This window comes from Coturnix japonica, chromosome Z (genome assembly GCF_001577835.2).
Source record: "Coturnix japonica isolate 7356 chromosome Z, Coturnix japonica 2.1, whole genome shotgun sequence".
Lineage (NCBI taxonomy): Eukaryota > Metazoa > Chordata > Aves > Galliformes > Phasianidae > Coturnix > Coturnix japonica.
In genome coordinates, this window is record NC_029547.1 from 39861424 (window position 1) to 39881723 (window position 20300).

At 36.9% G+C, this 20300-nt stretch overlaps 1 protein-coding gene across 4 annotated transcripts in view; it reads right to left on the reverse strand.

Annotated features, from left to right (window-relative positions):
- Nucleotides 1-20300, reverse strand: part of CDC42SE2 (CDC42 small effector 2) — a 61385-nt gene that overhangs the window by 25165 nt on the left and 15920 nt on the right. For 3 of the 4 annotated variants that reach the window (XM_015849397.2, XM_015849396.2, XM_015849398.2), the window contains one exon: nt 858-1175. In XM_015849397.2, coding sequence (XP_015704883.1) covers nt 858-911 — 54 coding nt within the window. In that variant the 5' untranslated portion in view covers nt 912-1175. Of the gene's footprint in view, nt 1-857; nt 1176-2735; nt 2864-20300 lie in introns of those variants that run through there. The other variant, XM_015849400.1, reaches the window with a different exon arrangement.

Genomic DNA, 20300 nt, shown 5'->3' on the forward strand with positions numbered 1-20300 from the left:
TATCTGGGTGTATGAATGTGAGTTTGCTCCACTCACATTCCCTAGTACCGCTGTTATGCAGCTACAGTAGCTATATTTGCAAGATGGCTGTCCTTTCTATAAATTCATTTAACTTGACCTGGATGTCACAAAATGCAATGCTTTTTTCTTTAAGTACTAACCACAGTCTTGGTTAATTCCATCTTAGAGCAGGCAAACTTTCTCCAGCAGCACTAGACACAAGGTACATTCCAAAGAAACGCAAGAATATTTCTATCTTTCCCCCTTACATATACTTTTATAAATTCTAACAAATTGTTCATGATGTACCATTTCACAAAACAGTCATTTCAAATTCTTGAAAAAGCAACCTGCAGTATGAGTCCTTCACCCTTCAGAGATCTCATCTAAAAATTAACAAAGCAACTAAGGCTTAAATCCTGACTTCAGTTAATGTTTAAAAGGACTGGATTTCACCCTGCTTTTCCTAAGGAAACCTCTTTCACCATTGTCCAGCCACACCTCAAGACAGGCTGGGGACATTTAGTCTTGATGTCCAGATTTCCAGCAACTCTGTGGCAGTGACAGGTTAGGTTATCTACATGTTTCTCTCCCTTTTCCCCCTCTACTGAATTCAAAGATATACGAGCTTCCATTTCAAAGTCTTTGGACAAATCTGAGATTAAGGACAGGGAAAGTAAATGTGCAACATCCATCTAGAACAATCTTTCTTCTGTCCTCACTAAGCCAGTAGTTAACATTTCAACTCTCAATAAGCTTGGTTAAATTACATTAAGCTTAAAAATAGCATAACAAAACCACAAAATCTGCACAACAAAGTTGATTATACAGAAAGCAGTGCTAATATTCATACTTACAGGCTGAGGCTGTTCTGCAATACAGCAGTTGAAACACAACCAGAATTCACTCATTGTTTACGGTCTGAAGTGTGAGCACAGATGAGAACCAGGACTCAATCTTATAAAAGTATCCCCAGGTAGCAAGTTCTTTAAATATATTTATTTGTAATGGTTCTGATGCGAAAATTTTTCCTCTCTTGAGCTCTTCTCTCAAAACAGTCTCAGGACACACACGATGTTAGTTAAAAAGTTACTTTAGAATCTTCTCTCAACAGACTGGTCCCAGCACCATGGAAATGTGAGTTATGCTTCTTTGGTCCCTAGCGTTATATGAACCTGAAAACAGAAGAACATTATATTAGAAAGAAAAAGTATAACAAATTTCATACTCCCAGAGAGCCACCCATACCAGTGATTTTGTGGTAATATATTGACTACTGAATGAGGAGACGCTAGCAAGCAAGTCACATGCTAATTTCTTCAAAAACTTCACAAAATGTCATATATTAGAAATTCAAACGAGTCTTAGATGCTATTTTTTTAATATACAAATAATGAGGCAGTATAACATATTTATGTCCAATTTTTTGGCACTCACTGTTTGGTCTGTTTATAGCTTTCTAATGTCATTTTAGAAAATCACAGGTGACTATACATCCCTTTAAGTTAGGGAATTTAGCCTATTGGCGCTTAATTTGTTTTCATTGAAAATTTACCCGGTCCATTCAGTGAGCAAGGATGTAACACAGTTGTCAAGCAAAAAACAAGCAAAATCCAAACAAAAAAATCTGCAATAAGCACAAACTTGGTCAAAACAAGATTTTTTTTCTTTCTTTTTCTTCATTCTGTTTGTTCTACAGGTACATGTACAACTGACCTCAAAAACAGATGACTTGCAGAGCATTTCCTCACAGTGTGAAATAGTTTAGGACACCATAGGATTTACAAAGCGTATCTATGTGTATGTACATACACACAGTGAGGCAATTTTTAATGGACATGGATGAGTTGATTCTGTGGTACAACAGCCCCACTTAGCAGTTGTCTGTATCAGTTCTCTACATACAATACAAATAAATCACAAAGTCCCTAATTTACTGTACACAAGCCAAGGTTCTGTATTATGCTGCCACTATAAGAGAGGTACTTTCCAGTCTTGTTGGCTATCATGCACATGCAGAGAAGCAGCAGCACCTTTTCTGTACTAAGTCAAAAGCCTCCAGGTAGCCTTCCCACTTCTTACCATTTAAGAGACTAACGGAGGCTCTTCAAGAAATAAATAAATGTTGTGATTAAACCACCTAAATAAGAAAACACTAGCAAAATTATTTCTAGCTGTGAAAGAGATTCCCAGCAGTGTTTAAAACAAGTTTATATGTATTTGTTACCTAGTTGACAGAACAGAAAAAAGAAAGATATTTTACATGTTTCCTTAACATTAATACCATACAAAGCAAAGCAATATGAACAGTTAAAAAAAAAAAATCCTTTCACACAATCTTTATCTTGGCAATCTTACTTCAAAAAGAGGCCTTACTACAGTGCTAATTTGACCTATTTTCACTACTAAGATGATCTTCTCTACTTCCAAAATGACTATCTGAAAGCCCCAGGTGTCACAAAGCTGCAATAAAACATGGGAACAATCACCCAACAATATGATGTGTAATACTATAATACTTTAAGTAACTTTAAAAACTAAAGGTCTCTAAAGAAGTTTTAATGTCATAATTAGGTAAAGTCACATAATTTTCACAATTCTCCTAGTAACTAAAATTTTGTCTGACCTTAAATAGCAAGAGTGTAACATAAGGAGCAGGAAATAAGAAGAGGTTGGACATTCTCCCAGTTGAGCTTTTCAAAGTTACTACCAAAAAGGAATTAGAGAGAATTTACCTGAGCTGATCCAAACAGGGATACACTGCATACTGTGAAGAGTACAGTTGTAATAAAGCTACTTATTAATTATGTAGGTTAAGAACAGCCCACTGTTTTTACGAAACACCTATTAAGTTTCTTTTAAGGGTCAACCTTCTATATCCTCTTGCTGCATGCTGTTTGCTATAGCTTCAGACAGGAAGTGTGGTAACAAGGTTCTCACAATTACTTGAAGCAAATAAAACCACAGGAAGAGAAAGAAAATGAAGGCAGGTGTTAATGTCTGAATTTTAACTAACGCCCCAAAGCTCAGACTACCATTTAAGGAGAGGGGAAAAAAATACTGAAAAAAAAAAAGAAGTGAAGGGTACACCATGTTATGCCTAAGTATGCATACAGCCATGTAGGACTACATTTTTTCATGTAGTAGTTTATGAACTACTACATTGTTCATAAGAAAGAAATTTTAAATGTATACATACATATATATTTTCCTTTAGATGCTCCAAAAAGCCATTTTAGAGTGTTATTTTGTTTGTTTTTAAGACTTTTTTCATATTGTCCCATTAATCTCCATTATGGCTGTACCATTTCTTCTTTCTGCTTAGAGGATACATGCTCAAGTGGCAGCTAGGAATGAATGGGCAAGATGACATTAAGGTATGCCCAGACTAAGAAAGAGGTCAAGCTTGTGTACTGTTTCCATACTCCTTAAGCTGTAGCAACTGAGGGATGCGTTCCAGCTCACAAAGGAAGTTGGAAGTGTTTCCTTCCTAGCCAACCTGATTTTTAAACTACTTGTTGAAACAAAGCGATATGTAGGACAAGCAACACAAGCTTAAAAAAACCAACAACACTATCTGTTGACAAATTTGCACACATTTTATCAGTCTGCCTTGGCAGGGCAGGGCAGAGAGGCACCCTACCTCCTTTCCCCACAAACTAATAGCAATGGAGGCCTAATGAATGTGCTTTGCTTCCAATTGAAAAATTCCAGCGAATGTGGACTAAGATGAAGATTCACCTACAGCTTACCTGAAGGAGTTTTTTTTTGTTTGTTTTGTTTTTAAAATTCTTGTTATTGCTAATGCAACACTGTCAGTCTCGTATCGGCATGAAAATACCTCAAGTTTGTTTGTGTTCTCAGTTGGTAGGAAGCCAACAGTGATTTCCCTGCAACAAATGCACCCACTCAACAGAAGGGAAGGCAGCAAAAGATGCAGGAAGAGAGCTACAGCAAGTCAGTCTGGAGAAATACCTGGTATTTTTTACCAAGTCAATGACTTAAAAAAAAACACATTAAAATAGGTACAGGAAGGAAAGCATACTATGCAGTAAAAGAAAACAACTCACTTGGTACAAGCAGTAACACTGTGGATACTAGTAGGAAGCTTAAAGAATAGTGTCTTTAAGCATCTTTAAAACATACTGGTAACAGGAAGCTCAAACAATTGTTTTACCATTGTCTGATGTTTCACTCCCTGTAATCTACTCTCTAGTAACTACTAAATTTTGTTATGCACTTCAGTTAAGTGTACAAAATTAACAACTGAAATAAATTTGTTAGAAAAATTATAAAGGCAAATTCTAAGACACAGAAGACACATTCTGTCATTCTTAAGACCTTGTTTAGACATTATATGTTTTCTCCTACCTAAGACAATCTGTTAATAAAAAGTGAAAATCTTTAAGAATCTATGCTAAGCACATTGCTATGCACATAGGAAACCTAAGTTCAAGTTTCTTATCAATTTCCATTAACCAACAGGATTTTTTTTATCTAAATTTCCAGTTGATCAATAATATTATCTACTTAGCTGACAATTACTACTGAGGGTAACACACACACACAAAAAAAAACCCAACAACAACAACACACGAGTGAATGAAAAGAGACAAATTTGTTTATCTCAACAGGTAATACCAGTTAGAGGGAAAAACCAAGGAGTCAAACTAGTACTCTAAAGCAAGCTCTGAACAAGGCATGATTTCCACAATGAATGGAAACAGAGCATCTCTATGAGCACTCCCCCATTTTTACTTATAGATTGATTACAGGAATTGGTCAGCAATTGCGACCCTTGAGTTCACCATCAGAACAGAGTAGTTTTACAACAGTGGAACAACAGTCTACTGCAATAAATAAATAAATAAATAGATTTTTAAAAAATCCATGACAAATTTACTTTACAGGCCATATGAGATAACCAAGGGACACTTATCAAAGCCTGCCACCCTACCCAAAGATCTGGTAAGTCCTAGGAAACCACTGTTATCATGTCCTTGCCTCACACCTAAGAGCAAAGCAGTTCTGAGACCAACTACGTAGTCAAAGCAGAGTCAGGTTCTGTGGGATGGGACAGGAAAGTCTGTTTGGCAGTACAGCATGCCAGGAAAGCTTAATGTCACTGGTCTGAGGAGCCAGGTGCACAGACTCCATTCCCACCTTCCCTGGCACATGGTGTGAGAGGTCTCCCACAGGACCAAACTCATACAACTACCACACATACCTCAGTATAAATTAGGCCACTATAATGGAGCTAAAATGGATTTATTAGGACTTGACTGCCAAGGTAAGCATCCAGAGCTACACCAGTAGGCTAATGATGTAGCCTCAGCTGCACTAGCTGTGAGACATGAGCATATGAAAAACACCTGAAAAGCTGAATGACATTTTCCCTTCCTCCCATTAATACCTAGTGTCCTGCTAAGGCACCCAACATGAAACACGCAGCACAATGTAACACCCCGATGCCAGGGTCAGGTTTCATCTTTATAAAGAATTATATAGCAATAGCTGTCTCTCTTCTACCAGACATTTCTCGGCTCACTGGAGCAGAAAGAAAATATAAAAATAGCTGTAGAAATGAAGAGGTTGGGTCTGTGTAATGTAACCTGTATCTTCCATAATGCAGTGAAGTGTCCTAATTCTAGAATTCCTGAACAACTGACAAAACAAAACAGTAAACAATTTGTTCATGCTTTATGTTTACCTCACGATAAATTTAAACTAAACTACTAAGAAAGAAGCTCATGTGACTTAGTCAGTACAGGCAACCCCTCCTACCATTTTCTACACACCAAAATACTACGACAGCATGTGCTGTGTCTGTATGAAGCCACACACAAAACCTGTAATGCTGTAAATGTGATGGCCACAAAACACTTGATTCACTGGGCTAAGACCACCATATTACGTGCAGTAAATATGGCAATAGCCACAAAGCTAACAAACTCTTACCTCTGCAATCCTCAAACAGCTAACTTACATAAATGAGAATAATTACATACTGGAAAAAAGTTTCTGGGTCAGATGGTAAAGAAAATTCATCATGCAGCCAGTCTGAATTGAGGTTGTATAGGTCAACAGCACCTTTTCTTCTGCTGAAAGTAATGATCATGTTTCAAAACAGAGTGAGATTTAGGAAGGAGAGAAAGATGGAGAAAAAAGTTTTCAGGAGACAAATTTCTAACTCTAGAGAAATTTCAATACCAGAATTGATGACCTAGTTAAAAAACAAAAGCAGATTCAAAATGTTTCAGGAACATTATAACAAAGTATGTATTCTCAAGAGAACAACCACCCCTGTTCTGAAATCTGAAAGTACAGGAAGTTAAACTGTCTCCTCACAAATGACCTTCTTATCATGCCAAGAAACAGCAAACTGTATTCCCTACGTACCCACAAAAAGTTCAAGGCCACTGCAACCAAAGTGCTGATTTGGAAAATGCCCTGTGGGTCATATTTCAGCAGTGGTTAAGTCATCTCAAATTTTATTGCCAATGTAAAACCATCTGAAGCGATCTGTCTTTCCTTTCTCAACACAATGTATATAATGGAATTTGGCTTACCTGCGCTGGTAACAAACCGGTGAGCAGAAAAACTTGGATTAAAAGACTGTAAATTCTTCAGACTAGGAGTTGCTTCTCCAACTAGTTTTAATACAAGGTATACCTAACTGGAAATGCTCATCAAGGTCACTTAGGTTTTGTGATGTTAAAGTTGCTGACAAAACCATCAGCAATATGCAGCACTTGCCTGCTCAGTACTGAAGTAACTTTATGTATCTCAATTCCTAGTCAGTGTCTTGCTGTAGGGAAGTAAGCAGGCTATGTACTATGGTGCCAGTCTACTCTGACACCAGATAACCACAGAATGACATATTTGAACCCCAGCGTGAACTTTCTGCTACATTAATGTTGTTCTTATACAACAGTGAGAAGATGACACGTAGTTAGAATTTACATTATCATGTATACTCTTAAGAAATGGAGTATCACAAATAGGTTATATTAACAAATAGGTTACAGATTCTATAGGTTATAGGTTAAAGATGCAAACTCAGTCTGCCAACAATTTAAAGCATGTTTTGAATAAATTTTAATGATAATGTCACAAACTATTCTATTTTTTTCTAAGAAGACACCAATAGAACACATTTAAAAACACTTCACATAACTAAATGTTCTTGTACATTTTTAATTGTTTCTTTTGTTTGTTTCTTTTACTCTCTTTTTTTTTTTTTTAATGAAATGCTTGACTGTAATGAATTGTGATAAGCATAAGCATTTCTCAAACTGAGTAACTATCTGTTCCTCGTTATGCAAAGGAAATATTTTCTACATATTACATGAACATGCAAGAAGACTTGCCACTTCTTGCTGTGGTATGAATGGCTGCCTGGTATGAATAAGGTGTGCTGAATGGGACACCTGTGGTCATGCAGCCCTTCACAGCCTCTTGGCCCTGGGCACCACTGATGCTGTTGGCACCCACAGAGAGCAGCCAGAGCCACCCCACTGAATGCAGGAAACTGATCTGTATCTAAAAGCTAAAGGAGATAAGAGACAAACTCTCAGATTACTAAGGTTTTCTTTTTTTTTTCTTCACAGTAAAAACCTGATTTGCCTACAGCACATCTACCCATTTATTCTCACTGCACAATTGGTTCAGCCAGTTGGCTTCAATGTGCTGGTGCATCTGCTATTAATTCTTTTCCCCAAGAACACGTCTTTTTTCTTGCTCTCAAGCACATTCAGCACTAGTAACACCCTTCGTATTCTCTTCTTAATACATTCTAGAGTGAACTCATGTCACACAATAGAAGTTACAGTCACTACAGGAAGAATTACTACATGACATTTGTAAAACAGAGTCATGCTGGCTACTCAGTGTGACCTAGTTGAAAGTTAATCTAAACAATATTTCTTCCTTTTAAAAGCACAAGCCTGGAGGGGGGAGGGAAGAAGTACATCAGAGAATCATAAAACAGGAGACTGACTTTCATGCTCCAATCATAATCTAAAGAGTGGCTCTAACAGGGCAGGTACAGGTTGCTACATATCCTTCCAGCAACCCCAGGATTGTAGCTCTCAACGCAACCTCCATTACAACAAAAACTGCTTGACATCCAAGAACACTGCAGTGTGAAGAAATAAGCCACTTCAAAGCAAGAGGACACTCACTAGCTCTGTTTCTTCAAAGGAGAATTAAGAAAATCTAAACAGCATGACATTTTTCTCAATTTACTTTCACAGTCAATCATTTAATTGTTAACTTCCTTGTGAGTAGGAAATTTTTCTTGTACGCTAAACTGTAACCCCCAGAAGAACTACCTGCTTCTCAGATGTGATCTGAGAAACATATCTTCCACTATGCTACCAGGTGCTCAGAAACTGATGTTCCAAATCACACTCTCAATTGCAGACATTCAGGAGTCCTAACAAGGCTCTGGTTACATTGAAGAAGGATTATCACACCGTCCAGATCTTCCTTACAGTTGGTTCACGTGACTAAATGGGAAGTTCTGCTCTGGATTAAGAAGCATCTGCCATGACAGCATAAGACACTCCCCCCAAAAAATCCTAACTCCCTCAAGAATCTCCCCAAACCACACTACAGATCCTACCTATCCCTAAGCACAGGGCTGTAGGTGAGACAGATAGCTGCCACAGGCAGGCAGGCTGATTTCCAAACACCCCATGGGGTAGTCAGGAGGTGGCCCAAGCTCACCAGCTCACCAGCCTCAGAGCAGGACCCATCAAGCACCCACATGCCTTGCAAGCACTATGCCTCGTTTCTTGGCATGGGCAGCTGGTGTCAACAAGAGCTAGAGACACCACTGTTTTTGAGATACACTGCTGCATGTTGCTCTGTTTCACAATAGAACCAAAGCTGTATTGCATGAAAACCAAAATAACTATTCCCAGACTACCGCAACAACAAACAATTCTGCACTTAAAGGATCTGCTTTCTCCCTTTTCTACTGTGAGAGTTTCATGCATGAAGTACGCTTACAGTTACAGTGCTATTATAAAACATTTACTGCTTTCATTTTTATTTTTTTTAAACAGAGCTCAGAAACGCTCCTGCAATTTCAACATTCTTGTGTAACACTTTTGTTTCAGTTTCAAAGATGGGTTCTGTTGTGCTCAAAGGGGAAACAATGATGTCCATACATAATGCATATATGAATACCTTATTTAGTTGATGCTAACTAGAAAGTCCGCTGCATATTCAGAATTTTCAAACACCAGGAGCAACAAAGGAGAGTAACTAACACGTGAGTACAGATTTTTTTTTCACAGATGAATGAAGATCAAAATAAATTGCAAAGAATAAATCTTGCTTATTTATTGAATTCATCTCAAATACAATCTCCCTGTACAGGGATCATCCTAGGGTTTATACCTTTACACACATACATATATTGCAATTATTAATGATGTTTTCAAAAGTGTTTTCTTGTAAATAATCACATTTTTTCCCTTGTGTTACTCCCGAACAAATTCACCTGAACTTAGCTTACGTGGAAGTATTAATTCAGTGTGGAAGCAAATACTGCAGGGGCAATGTGATGGCAAAACATGATTTGCTTACAATGGGAAAAGAGCATTAGTTAAAACGAACAAACAAAAATTCGCATAATGGCAAAGAAATGAACAGATAAATGAACATTTCATTCTTAAACTATTCTGTGGGAAAGAAATCACAAGATCTCCAGTATAGAACAAAGCTGTATTAGCAAAAATTAAATAATGATTCAGTAATCATTGAAAGAGCTGATAAAAACTCTGAGAACCAATACCAAATAGGCAGAACTACAGCTCTGTTTTTGCAGCATTTTAACACAGGCATGTCTCTTGATCTTATCCCATGGTGGCTTTACAGAATTTCTGAAGTCAGGTTTTTGACTGGAGTGCCATAGCAAAGCCTGGTAATTGTTAAATTATTGAAAGAAATAATGTGTACAAACGACTGCATAATTGTTAATATCTTTGCTTATAATCCACCATCATGAATCATACTGCTAACTATTCAACAGGAGACTTATTGCTAAATATTTAACAGGAATTGGTTTAACATTTAAAAAACAAGACACAACTGTGAGGCAGGAAATACAGGTTCTATTCTTGGCTTTGCCATAAATACACTGACTTTGAGGAAGTCTCCTGACCTCTTCAACGTAGCATGTGTGTGGGAAACTAAGGCACAGTGATCATGTTATCTTATGAGTCAGCATAGCTAAGGACATTCTTAATTTTAAGTACAAGAGATTTCCACCAGTTCATTGATTTCAGTGTGTGCATTTTAGCTGAACATGGAACTTCATGATGATAACACAGCGAGGGCAATGCTTCCCCCAGCAAAGCAGGCCATAAGTAAACGTTAGTTTTAAGAATTCTGTACATTAACCACTGAACTATTAGAAGACACTGAAAGAGCAAGATAAATATATGGCAACCTTTCCTATTATGCAGGTATGTTTCTCTGAATTCTGCCTGAAGATCTATGAAGTTGCCAATAATAATCTGCTTTGAAAAACAAAAACAAAAAAGAAAACACCTGAATATACTGTGCTGGTAACTTAAAACAGTGATTTTTTATTTTTTTTTTTAAAGAAACCTTCACATCTGCCCTGATTTCTGCTTTATTTGTATTCTAGTAACACACCTATAAAGTCATGTACTCAGAATGTTTCCTGAGAAAATTGCATTACTTTTTCAAAATGAAATCCTGCCAGTTATTGGATTTTGTTGCTTGGAATTAATAAAATAAACAGGCTTTTGGAGGTAGGACAGCAATACAACATACTGCTTCTTAGCTAACACTACTGCGCTAAGACAGGTTTTAGTGCTTGTGCAGGTGGAAAAGATATAGAATGTAGTATCTATTACATATACATATATATGTAATAACTATATTAGACAGTGGCTGCAATATCCACTTATGCTACTTCTCTACCAATCTGAAATTCTAGTATCACATCAGTATTTGGCACCTGATATCCATCAAGTTTTATGGGCATTTACAAGTTTCCTTTCCTCCAAGACAATCCTTGCCTTCCATATTTACGTAAGCTTTGCTGTATGCTCACCAGCCCTTTGAGAACATAACAGTGCAAAACCTTCTTGATACACTAAGTCTTTTCTTAAGTTAATGTATTACTAAAACAGGTATGCAGTGTTTACACGTATTCAAGTTGACTTGTCAGGTATACCTCAACGAAAGATAATACTCCAAATAAGAAAAATAAAGAACATTTATCTTCTTTAGTACAATGAGTAAACAGCACAGGGCTACAATAATACCAGACAGCATTGCGCTTTTAAATGTATCAAATTCAATGTAGAGATTCGCAAAACCGAACAATTTTGTATTTTATTTATATATATTTTTCTAACACAGCCAGGACTTAAAAAGCCTAATCAGAATTCTTAAGATATTATAGTTTAGTTTAAACATGAGACTACAAACTAGAGGCAAATGCCATGCAGATGATAAATTATAGAGGAAAAAATAAGCTGAAGAAATGTAAATATGGCTTGGAAGGAATGCCGACCTACAGCAGTTACAACTTTAATGTTGTACAAGTTTAATGGAGGAAAAAAAGATATTTCATTTACTGGAGTATGAATTTGTCAGTATGTCACCAGGTCAGAAATCTGCATTTCTTTATTGTCTTTTGCAAAGCACTGCAAAACTACACTGTATTTTTAGTCAGTCAAAAAAAAACCACAATTAATAAAGTCGGTGATGTCAGTGGTTGACTTGTGACTAATCATATGCTTCACACATGTTTTGCATTCAATTTTTAGTTTTTGTTGTTATGTTTTTTTTTATATAACTGTAAGAGAATAAAAGGTCTTAAATATCAAAGTTGGCTGTGTGGACCAACACCAGCTAAGTCAATAAAGTACTGATTTAAACAAAAATAAGTTACATTAAGTGGGATGATATTTCTTCTAATCTGAAGAGATCTCTGTACTGTTGCTATCTTATATTCTACAGAAAAAGAAATTTAAGTCAGAACTGAATGAACAGTAAGAAATTCAACCTTTAGCCCGATCTGTGATTTTTAATTCATGTAGGCATTCAAATGTCATTAGAAGAAAATGAACTAACAGTAACCTATTATTTCCCATTTGAGAACTTCTTTGATGATTAATTACACTCAGTCTTAGCAGACTTTTAAGATCTTTATTTCAGTAACAGCTCAGAGTTAACAGGCCTCACACACAACCTTTTATTCTCTTTCTCAGACAACCTTTCCACAACCTTCTCATTGCTTCCAAAAGGCAAGATACAGCAGAAATGGCTCCTTTCCTCCTTATCATTCAGGAAAACACCTGTAAAGTGTGCATAACAGGTGACAGATCACACATTGCTTGCCTTTTATTATGTATGGCATTCTGAGTAAAGGGATTCAATGCGTTTTTTTAAAACAAGCTAATAAAGGCATAATAATTTTCTACATGGTGAAGATGACAAACAGTCTGACCTTCAAAGTGATTTCTTCAAGGTTATCTCTTGTTTGCGAATCCTTTCATTTTTGTATTCCTAGAAATTCTATTGAGGGAAGAGGCTCCTTTCTCCTGTCCTGTCCACATCTCCACACCAGACTGGCTCCATCCACATTGCTTCTACCTAATTTTACCCTTTCATCCTTTTATTCAAAAACCTCTCTGCCATGCACTTACAGCAAACTAAAAAGATCACCAAATATCACACTTTGTAATGGCCAACACAGAGCCTGCTTACAGCAGATAACAGCAGAATGAAAACTGTTATCACTGTATGCTAGCACAGCAACGAAGCTATGTTCCTTTTCCCACTATAAGCAAACCATGTTTTTCCATCACACTGCCCCTACAGTATTTGCTTCCACACTGAATTAATACTTCCACGTGAACTAAGTTCAGGTGAATTTGTTTGGGAGTAACAAAAGGGAAAAAATGTGATTATTTACAAGAAAACACTTTTGAAAACATCATTAATAATTGCAATATATGTGAGTAAAGGTATAAACCCTAGGGAGATTGTACAGGGTGGCTGTACAGGGGGCACCCTATACATATATTGAGGGGGTGGGGAGACCTCACTTCAATTCCATAGAAATTAAAGGGAGGAACCCTTACTTCAGAGACGGAGTTTGGGGGAGAAGGGTTTAGGCAGGACTTGGGGGAGTTTAGGCAGAGTTTGGGGAGGGGATTACTAGGAATAGGCAGGACTTGGGAGGAGTTTGGTAGAATGGGAGCAATGTGCTTATCAATAGCACATTGCAAAGGAAGAAGCTCCTGGAATTCCAGACCTGAAACCTTCAGATAAGAAACTGGACCAATCACCACAAAGGAAAACTTATTCAAACAGACTTGACTATACACTGCAAATGTCCAAGAAGTGAAAAACAAGGAAACATTCAAGGAATTAGTTAGCATAGTACAATCCACTGTATAGAATGAATTAGCAATACCTGCTTTGTGTAATTATGAGTGTGCATTTTGTGTGGTATAAATATGACTGCTTGAGAGACACTAGTTGCACAATTGGGGCGGTGCAAGCCCCCCAGTGTGCTGGTGTATGCACCTTAAATAAACTACCTTACATTCTGACTCTTCTGAGTCTGGGTGCTGTTCTGCAGGTCATACAGATCAAAGGCATACTATCTCCAAGCAAAATCTTTTGTACTATTTTGGCAGAATCTGTCTGCAAACAGGTAAAGAAGGGAAAGAAAAACCAAAACGTGAAAATATGGACGACTTCATTCCACCTTTTCAACCTTCTGACACAAACAAAAGCAGACAAAAACCCTAGGGAAGCCTGAAAAATAAACAGTACTTCTCATGCCAAGACAATCACTAGACATTCATCACTGCTGATAAACTTAGAAGGTCTTGAATAACTAATACACAAAATTTACACTTCCTTGCTATGAAAAGAATGTTGCTGCCAACCCAAATAAGATTCTCCACAAACAAGCATGAAAACTCAAGTGTTTCTCACATCAATCAGAACTGTTTGCACACTTGAAACAAGGAAATATTCAAGATCAGCTACAGATTTTTCCAGACAGCAACACAACAGGCAGACTTTTTGTAACACACATGACAAAGCCAGAAGGCAAACAGCAGCAGCAGACACTGTAGTTCTTTGTGTCAGGAAGAACTGCCAGGTTCCTCCAAGACCTCTTCTGTATGCTGCACTGATAAGACTACAGAACAAGACACATAAAATGACCAGAATTACAAGGTTTAGCTCATGATGGATTTACAGTCAGATGCTCCCAAATTTAAGCTTGAAAAATAAACAAACCAACAAACACTGCAAACACTAACGATTCCCTGCAGCCTGGTGTCTTACCTCTTCAGACTGGTAAATTTAGTTAACCAGTTATCTCTCTTGACAAATACTTAATTCCCTAGACCACAAGATTACCTACCTATTCAGAACAACCATCCTAGCTGCAAGTGCTGTTATGGAGAAACAGAACAGGTAATCAGAATTCCCTGTGTACAAAGCCATCACCTCTTCAGGTACTGCCAGGGCCAGGAAAGCCAATGGATACAGGCAGATGCTTCAAGTGAGATTGTGCTGTGTTTAAACACAGTTTCAACTTTAACATTTGCAGGGACTGTGACAATTTGGAAATACAAAACACTAAGTTGAACAACAGCTTCATTTTCTCTTAGAAACTGCTGTGGCAAATGACCAGGAAACAATAAGGAAACAGAAAAAGGGTTGGAAAATTCAAAAAAGTCCCAACTAGCAAACTAGCTTTAACAAAGGAGGTAAGAGTGCAGATTTTTGGATTGTGAGAGAAGATGCACTGTTTTCTATAGTCCTGTGGAAATTTCTGCCCCTTTTCACCGGTTACCTTGAATTCTTTTGCGATCACTTTATAAGAAGAGACTGTAATACCTTTGAAATACATACAGCTGGCAAATGCCTTCATACTGACCTTTACAATGTTTCTGGTGAGCATTATTTCTGCACACAACAGAACTGCTGGTAATCTCTATTACTACTACTAGAACCTTAAGCTGTAATATTCAGTACAATCCTCTCTACTAAAAAAAAACCAGATTCTTCCTGCATTCACATTTCTGGGTGGTGTTTTTTGTTTGGTTGTTTTTGGTTTTTTTTTAATTATGTAATAACATTATAATATTTCCTATGTGCAATCTCTCCCAATGGAAGATCTGGAACTGAGTCACTAAAATTATGCTGGAGGGCACAGTCAAATCTGTTTGTAGAAATAATTCAACTAAATACACTCAAATGAAAAGCAAGCAGCACCTAACTTGTCTGAATTGCCAAATTTCTGTAATTGTGATAATTCAGTTTGGCATGCAGAATTTCTCTATTCTAAATGCGATCTCATCTCCTCTACTGCCATACATCTGTGCATTTTTTTGTTTTCTCTGTCCGTGTGGGATGTGGTTATTCTCCTTGAAGCTGCTGACAAAGAAACCCTGTGTTTATCAGGAAACAAATAAACAGAACTACAAGCTAATTGCTTTGCCTGGCATAACAACCATTTATCTGAAAGCTGACATTAAGGTAAAAAAAAAAAGTATACATTTAGATTAAAATTACAGATGCTTTTCAGTGAGTTTTTTTCTGTTATGGTTAATCTTCCTCAAATATAGATGAGCTCTTTCAGAAATTTCTGTAGAGAACACAAAATGTAGTTGTTAAATTCTGCATTTAAATACAGCCTCAAATCCCATCCCAATCTAAAACTGTTCCTTTATTTTTCCTACCCCTCACAAAAATAATTTGAAACTCAAGGTATATCCAAGCATTATGCAAGTGCCAGCCTTTTCCCTTTGCACTTTAAGGCATGTCAACAAATAGACCTAACAAGGGAACATGCTCTTCCTAGCCTTCAGCCCTCTTTCACTTCATAGGCTGCATACAGAACTAGTAAAGGAAAAGACGAAAGGTAGATCAAAAGAGCCAACAATTGAGTATCCCATCACATTTACAAACAAATGCCAGTAAATCCTGCTCCAACAGTTTCCTGTTACAGCTTTCCACCCTGCTCCTGTGCAGAACACGATCATCTCTTTAGCAGAATCAGCAGATTGGAACATTTGCTTATGACTCTCAGGTCAGCAAATCAGACTCACCAGAGCTCACCCAGAAACCATCAGATCTGCTGCTCTGCTTGCTCTGGGCCCTGATGTATAGCCAGATTGTTGCACTGAAAACTGGATTTAGGCGGTAAGAAAGCAAAAAACAAAACCAACAAACAAACAAAAGTACCAATTCTACTGAAGTATATCAAAACACTGGAAAACAGTGTAAACCATGTAACTTTTCATGTTGCCTGTCTTCATTACAGTAAATAGTTAAGCATGAGACAATAAGAGCAGCACTGTAACAGTCGCTTCAAGACAACGTAAATGTGGATTTGATTTCCCCTGGTTTTCCCAAGAGAGATGGGGATGATGGCTCAGGTGCTAGGAAAACTAGACATGGCTGCTGCCGTTTCAAAGGCATCACCGGTCACTTCTCCAAAGCCCTCTTGCCACTCTGCCACAGATCATTTGGTTTAAGGTATGCACTGTACAGCTGTCCTTTCAAACAAGCTCTCCCTCTTCCCAAACATGCAGAGCCCTGTGATGATGGATACAGCTGGATAGTTAGTGAAGCTTATTTTGTTCACATTAGCAGCATTATCCCAATTAATTCAGGCCTCTTCATACAAACTGAATAGATTGATGCATCTTACAAATAAAAAAAAAAAAATTATTAATTTCTTTAAAAAACATCTGTTAGAATAAGTATAACCAATTGGTAAGAACTAATACAAATCTTACAAATAATTCTGTCAATATATATATACATATATATATATAGCAAATATATGTATATTTGCATCAATATATTTACAATATATAAATTTTGTATATAAATATAAACATATATAATTACAGTAAATTAGTCTCTTAAACCACTACCTCTTTGAAGATTTTATGCCTCTACACTAGAAAAATAAATTCTAACCAAGTGACTTCACGTTATTTAACTCGTGACAATGAACTGTGCACTATATACAGTAATTATTCAAGAAATACACTTATCTAATGTAGGTTTAAAGTCACACTCATGCACACATACACAACACTAAAGTTCCTTCTACTCTGTATGAGAACATACTTACAGTACTATGTTGAAAACCACAAATTCCGAAAGCTTAATATAGGTTGCAGTTAAAAGTAACAAACAATAAGAACAGTAGCATGTAATTGATTTATCTATATATTAAAAAACAAGAACGAGATTTCCATCTAAATATTAAAAAGTAACAAAGAGAAGCTAGAAGACTGACAGGCACACAGGTTCTTCAAACTGCTTCTTCTAACTGCAATGCCAGCAGCTTAATTTGATCATACTCAAATGTAGTTGTTCTCCTTTGGAAAGCTGCCCTAATTCTTTTCTCTAGTGCCTTGTTGCTAGGGCTGCAGCTGCATGGCCCATTCCTGTTGAAGCGCATGTCTTTGGAAGAGGACACAAAGATTTTCATTATCTTTTTCTCAGAGCACTGGACCATCAGAACTGAGCGCTCCCCCTTTCTCCCCCACCAGAGAGTACTCAGAGAGTCCCAGCCACCCAACCGAGACTACATATGGACAGCAGCACCAGGATTCTCCTGTCTTTACTAGATTTCATATGACAGTCCAATTCAGTAAACAAGGACTTCAAGCACTGTTAAATTACAGTCCATTTATCTTCACTATGATTTTATGAGAAGTTAGCAGTAAAGCACCGCTTCAGAACCAGTAAGGCACAATTGTCAAAACCATTAAGAACCACCTCCTTATTTGCTTCAATCCTTCAAATAACAGTTGCATTTAAAAATCCTGGCCATCTTCTGCACACACATACCTATGCCACCTAAGACACAGAACAGAAAGCACAACTACCAAACCAGTACATAGTGTCGTTCACTGACACTGAGCTTCCTTCTCAATGATTAATCTTTTATTAACATTCTATTAAAATGCTAATATGGTTGTGTCAGCTCTGAAGCAGAGAGGGACATGAGCAGTCTTTCCATTCAGAATATTTTGTAAAATTTTAAATAATAATAATAACAACAATAATAAAATCCCAAATTATTAAAAATAAATTGTGTCTTGGTAAGCTCTGGTACTGCTTTTCTTAGTCACATACAAAGAAGCTGTTTAGTATTTGTAGTGCCATCAGAAAGAAAATAGCCCCAAAAAATTGGTGTTCACTTGTGATTTCTCTTCCTCAAGGCAAAAACAAACAAACAAAAAAACCCACAAAAAACCAACTAACTACAGAATGGCAGAAAAAGATTAGGAAATTAGAATAAATTAATTCTTGAAAAGAAGTTGGACTGTAAACACACAGTTACTCTTAAAACAGCTTTGGCTTTTTAGATGTTACACAAAAATTAGTAGTTTACATTGAAAATGGAGAAGAAAGATTACATTTCATGGAAAGCAAACCAAAGTGATCATCAGTTTTACAGTAATAAGCATATTCAGAGAGTACACAGGGAATAAAAGTACTGTAACACAGAGTGCCAGACTATTACTCAGCAAGAGAGAGAATGGAAACTGTCTTTCTTCCAGGCCCATTCTTTTCAGGTCCTACAATAGCTTAGCTAAAACAACTTTTCAGTTCAGATTAGAAATTTCCTACCTCAAAGTCTGTCTCTCCAGCAACAGTGGAGAAAGCATTTGGGATTTATGCCAGCTTAAGGGAACTCAAGTCTCCAAAAAAGGCAGTAGGAACTGCAGTGCTGGCTGCCTATAAGATTAACAGAGTATTCTGGCAAGGCTATGCACTTACACACACTCAGCCAGATGATGACTTCCAGACAGAGTCCAATACCAGAAGAACGTTACCTGCTCCATATGCTGACACCTGTGATCTAATTCTGGAAAGACTGTAGACAGATGTGTAATATTTTAATCCTGTGCTGACATACGACATTTGCAAACTGTCTAATCTATTTTCTGCTAACCTTGTGAGAAACAGGTTAGATCACCCCTAAAGCACCTTCTTCTTGGTACTTCTGCTGAGATTTTAAGCCCGAGGTGATAACTTCTGAACAGTCTCAAAGAAAGGCAGTGACACACAAGTACAATTTCTGGAAGGAAACTGCTTTAAAAGATCATATTTAGGAAAACAAAATAAAGCAAGACATTCGTAGTTAACTATCTTGGGTTTTGTGCCATGCAACAACTTTGCAGAAAAAAAAAGAAGTTAGTAGGATAAATAAAGAGGTCCTGAACTATATAACTAGCAGTTTATTTTATCAGGACCTTGACTCAAATACTTCCAGTGCAGTAAGAACTTAATTATTCTTCTAACCCAGAATTTGTGATGTCTTTAATTGTGGTCTTTCATCCATAGGTTTACAAAATCAAAAAAGGTACATGTACCATGTTCACTTGTAACAGTTGATTTCACCTATTCTTGATTTCACTGGAATACTTGATGTCATCTACTCCTTTTCCTAGCCAAATTTCGCATCTATCTCTCCATTTCCTATTGCATAGCTCCATGGCTGGGATGGTAGAGCAACTGCTAGAAAGGATCTAAGCTTTTATGTTAAAAACATAACATAAAATTAACAGAAAAAAGGGGAGTGGGGAAGAGCCAGCAAACATATGTAGTTCACATTAGACAACACTCAACCACAACAAGTAACTCAAAGAACAGAGATGCTTAACAATCAGAAGTGTGGTGGAATTATACAGAGTGCATTAAAATAACACTAATTATTGGATATGTAGCACAGTGAATAATGTTGTCTGGTGTTTACCAAGAAAATGTGCATTTGCTTCTTATGTCACCATTACATCCATTTCTGAATGCCTGATATTAAGTCATATGTGCATATTTATTACATACTTAAAAATCAAGCATTTCTGTTCATCTATTGAGACGTGCAAAAAGCCATGAGCCTCCTCTTGAGGCTAAGTATTAAAAACAAATGCAGATTTAACTTAATTTATAATAATACAGAATGTTACAAAATTTAGACAGCACTAGTACTACCAGTAGTAACAGTCAGCATGTACTGGTCATCAACTCATTAATTCTATACTGATTCTGTCATGAAGAAAAAATAACCCAAATTTTGGGGATTTTTGAAGGAGTTCTGAACACAAATCATCGACAATATTTTGATGAATAATGTCATACTGAAAATGTAGCATCTCAAAAAAAGACAACAACAACAACAAAAAACCTTTCCAAAATGTACAAATACTACCAGAATGACAGTGCAATAGTGAAAAGCTTTACAGTTCTTC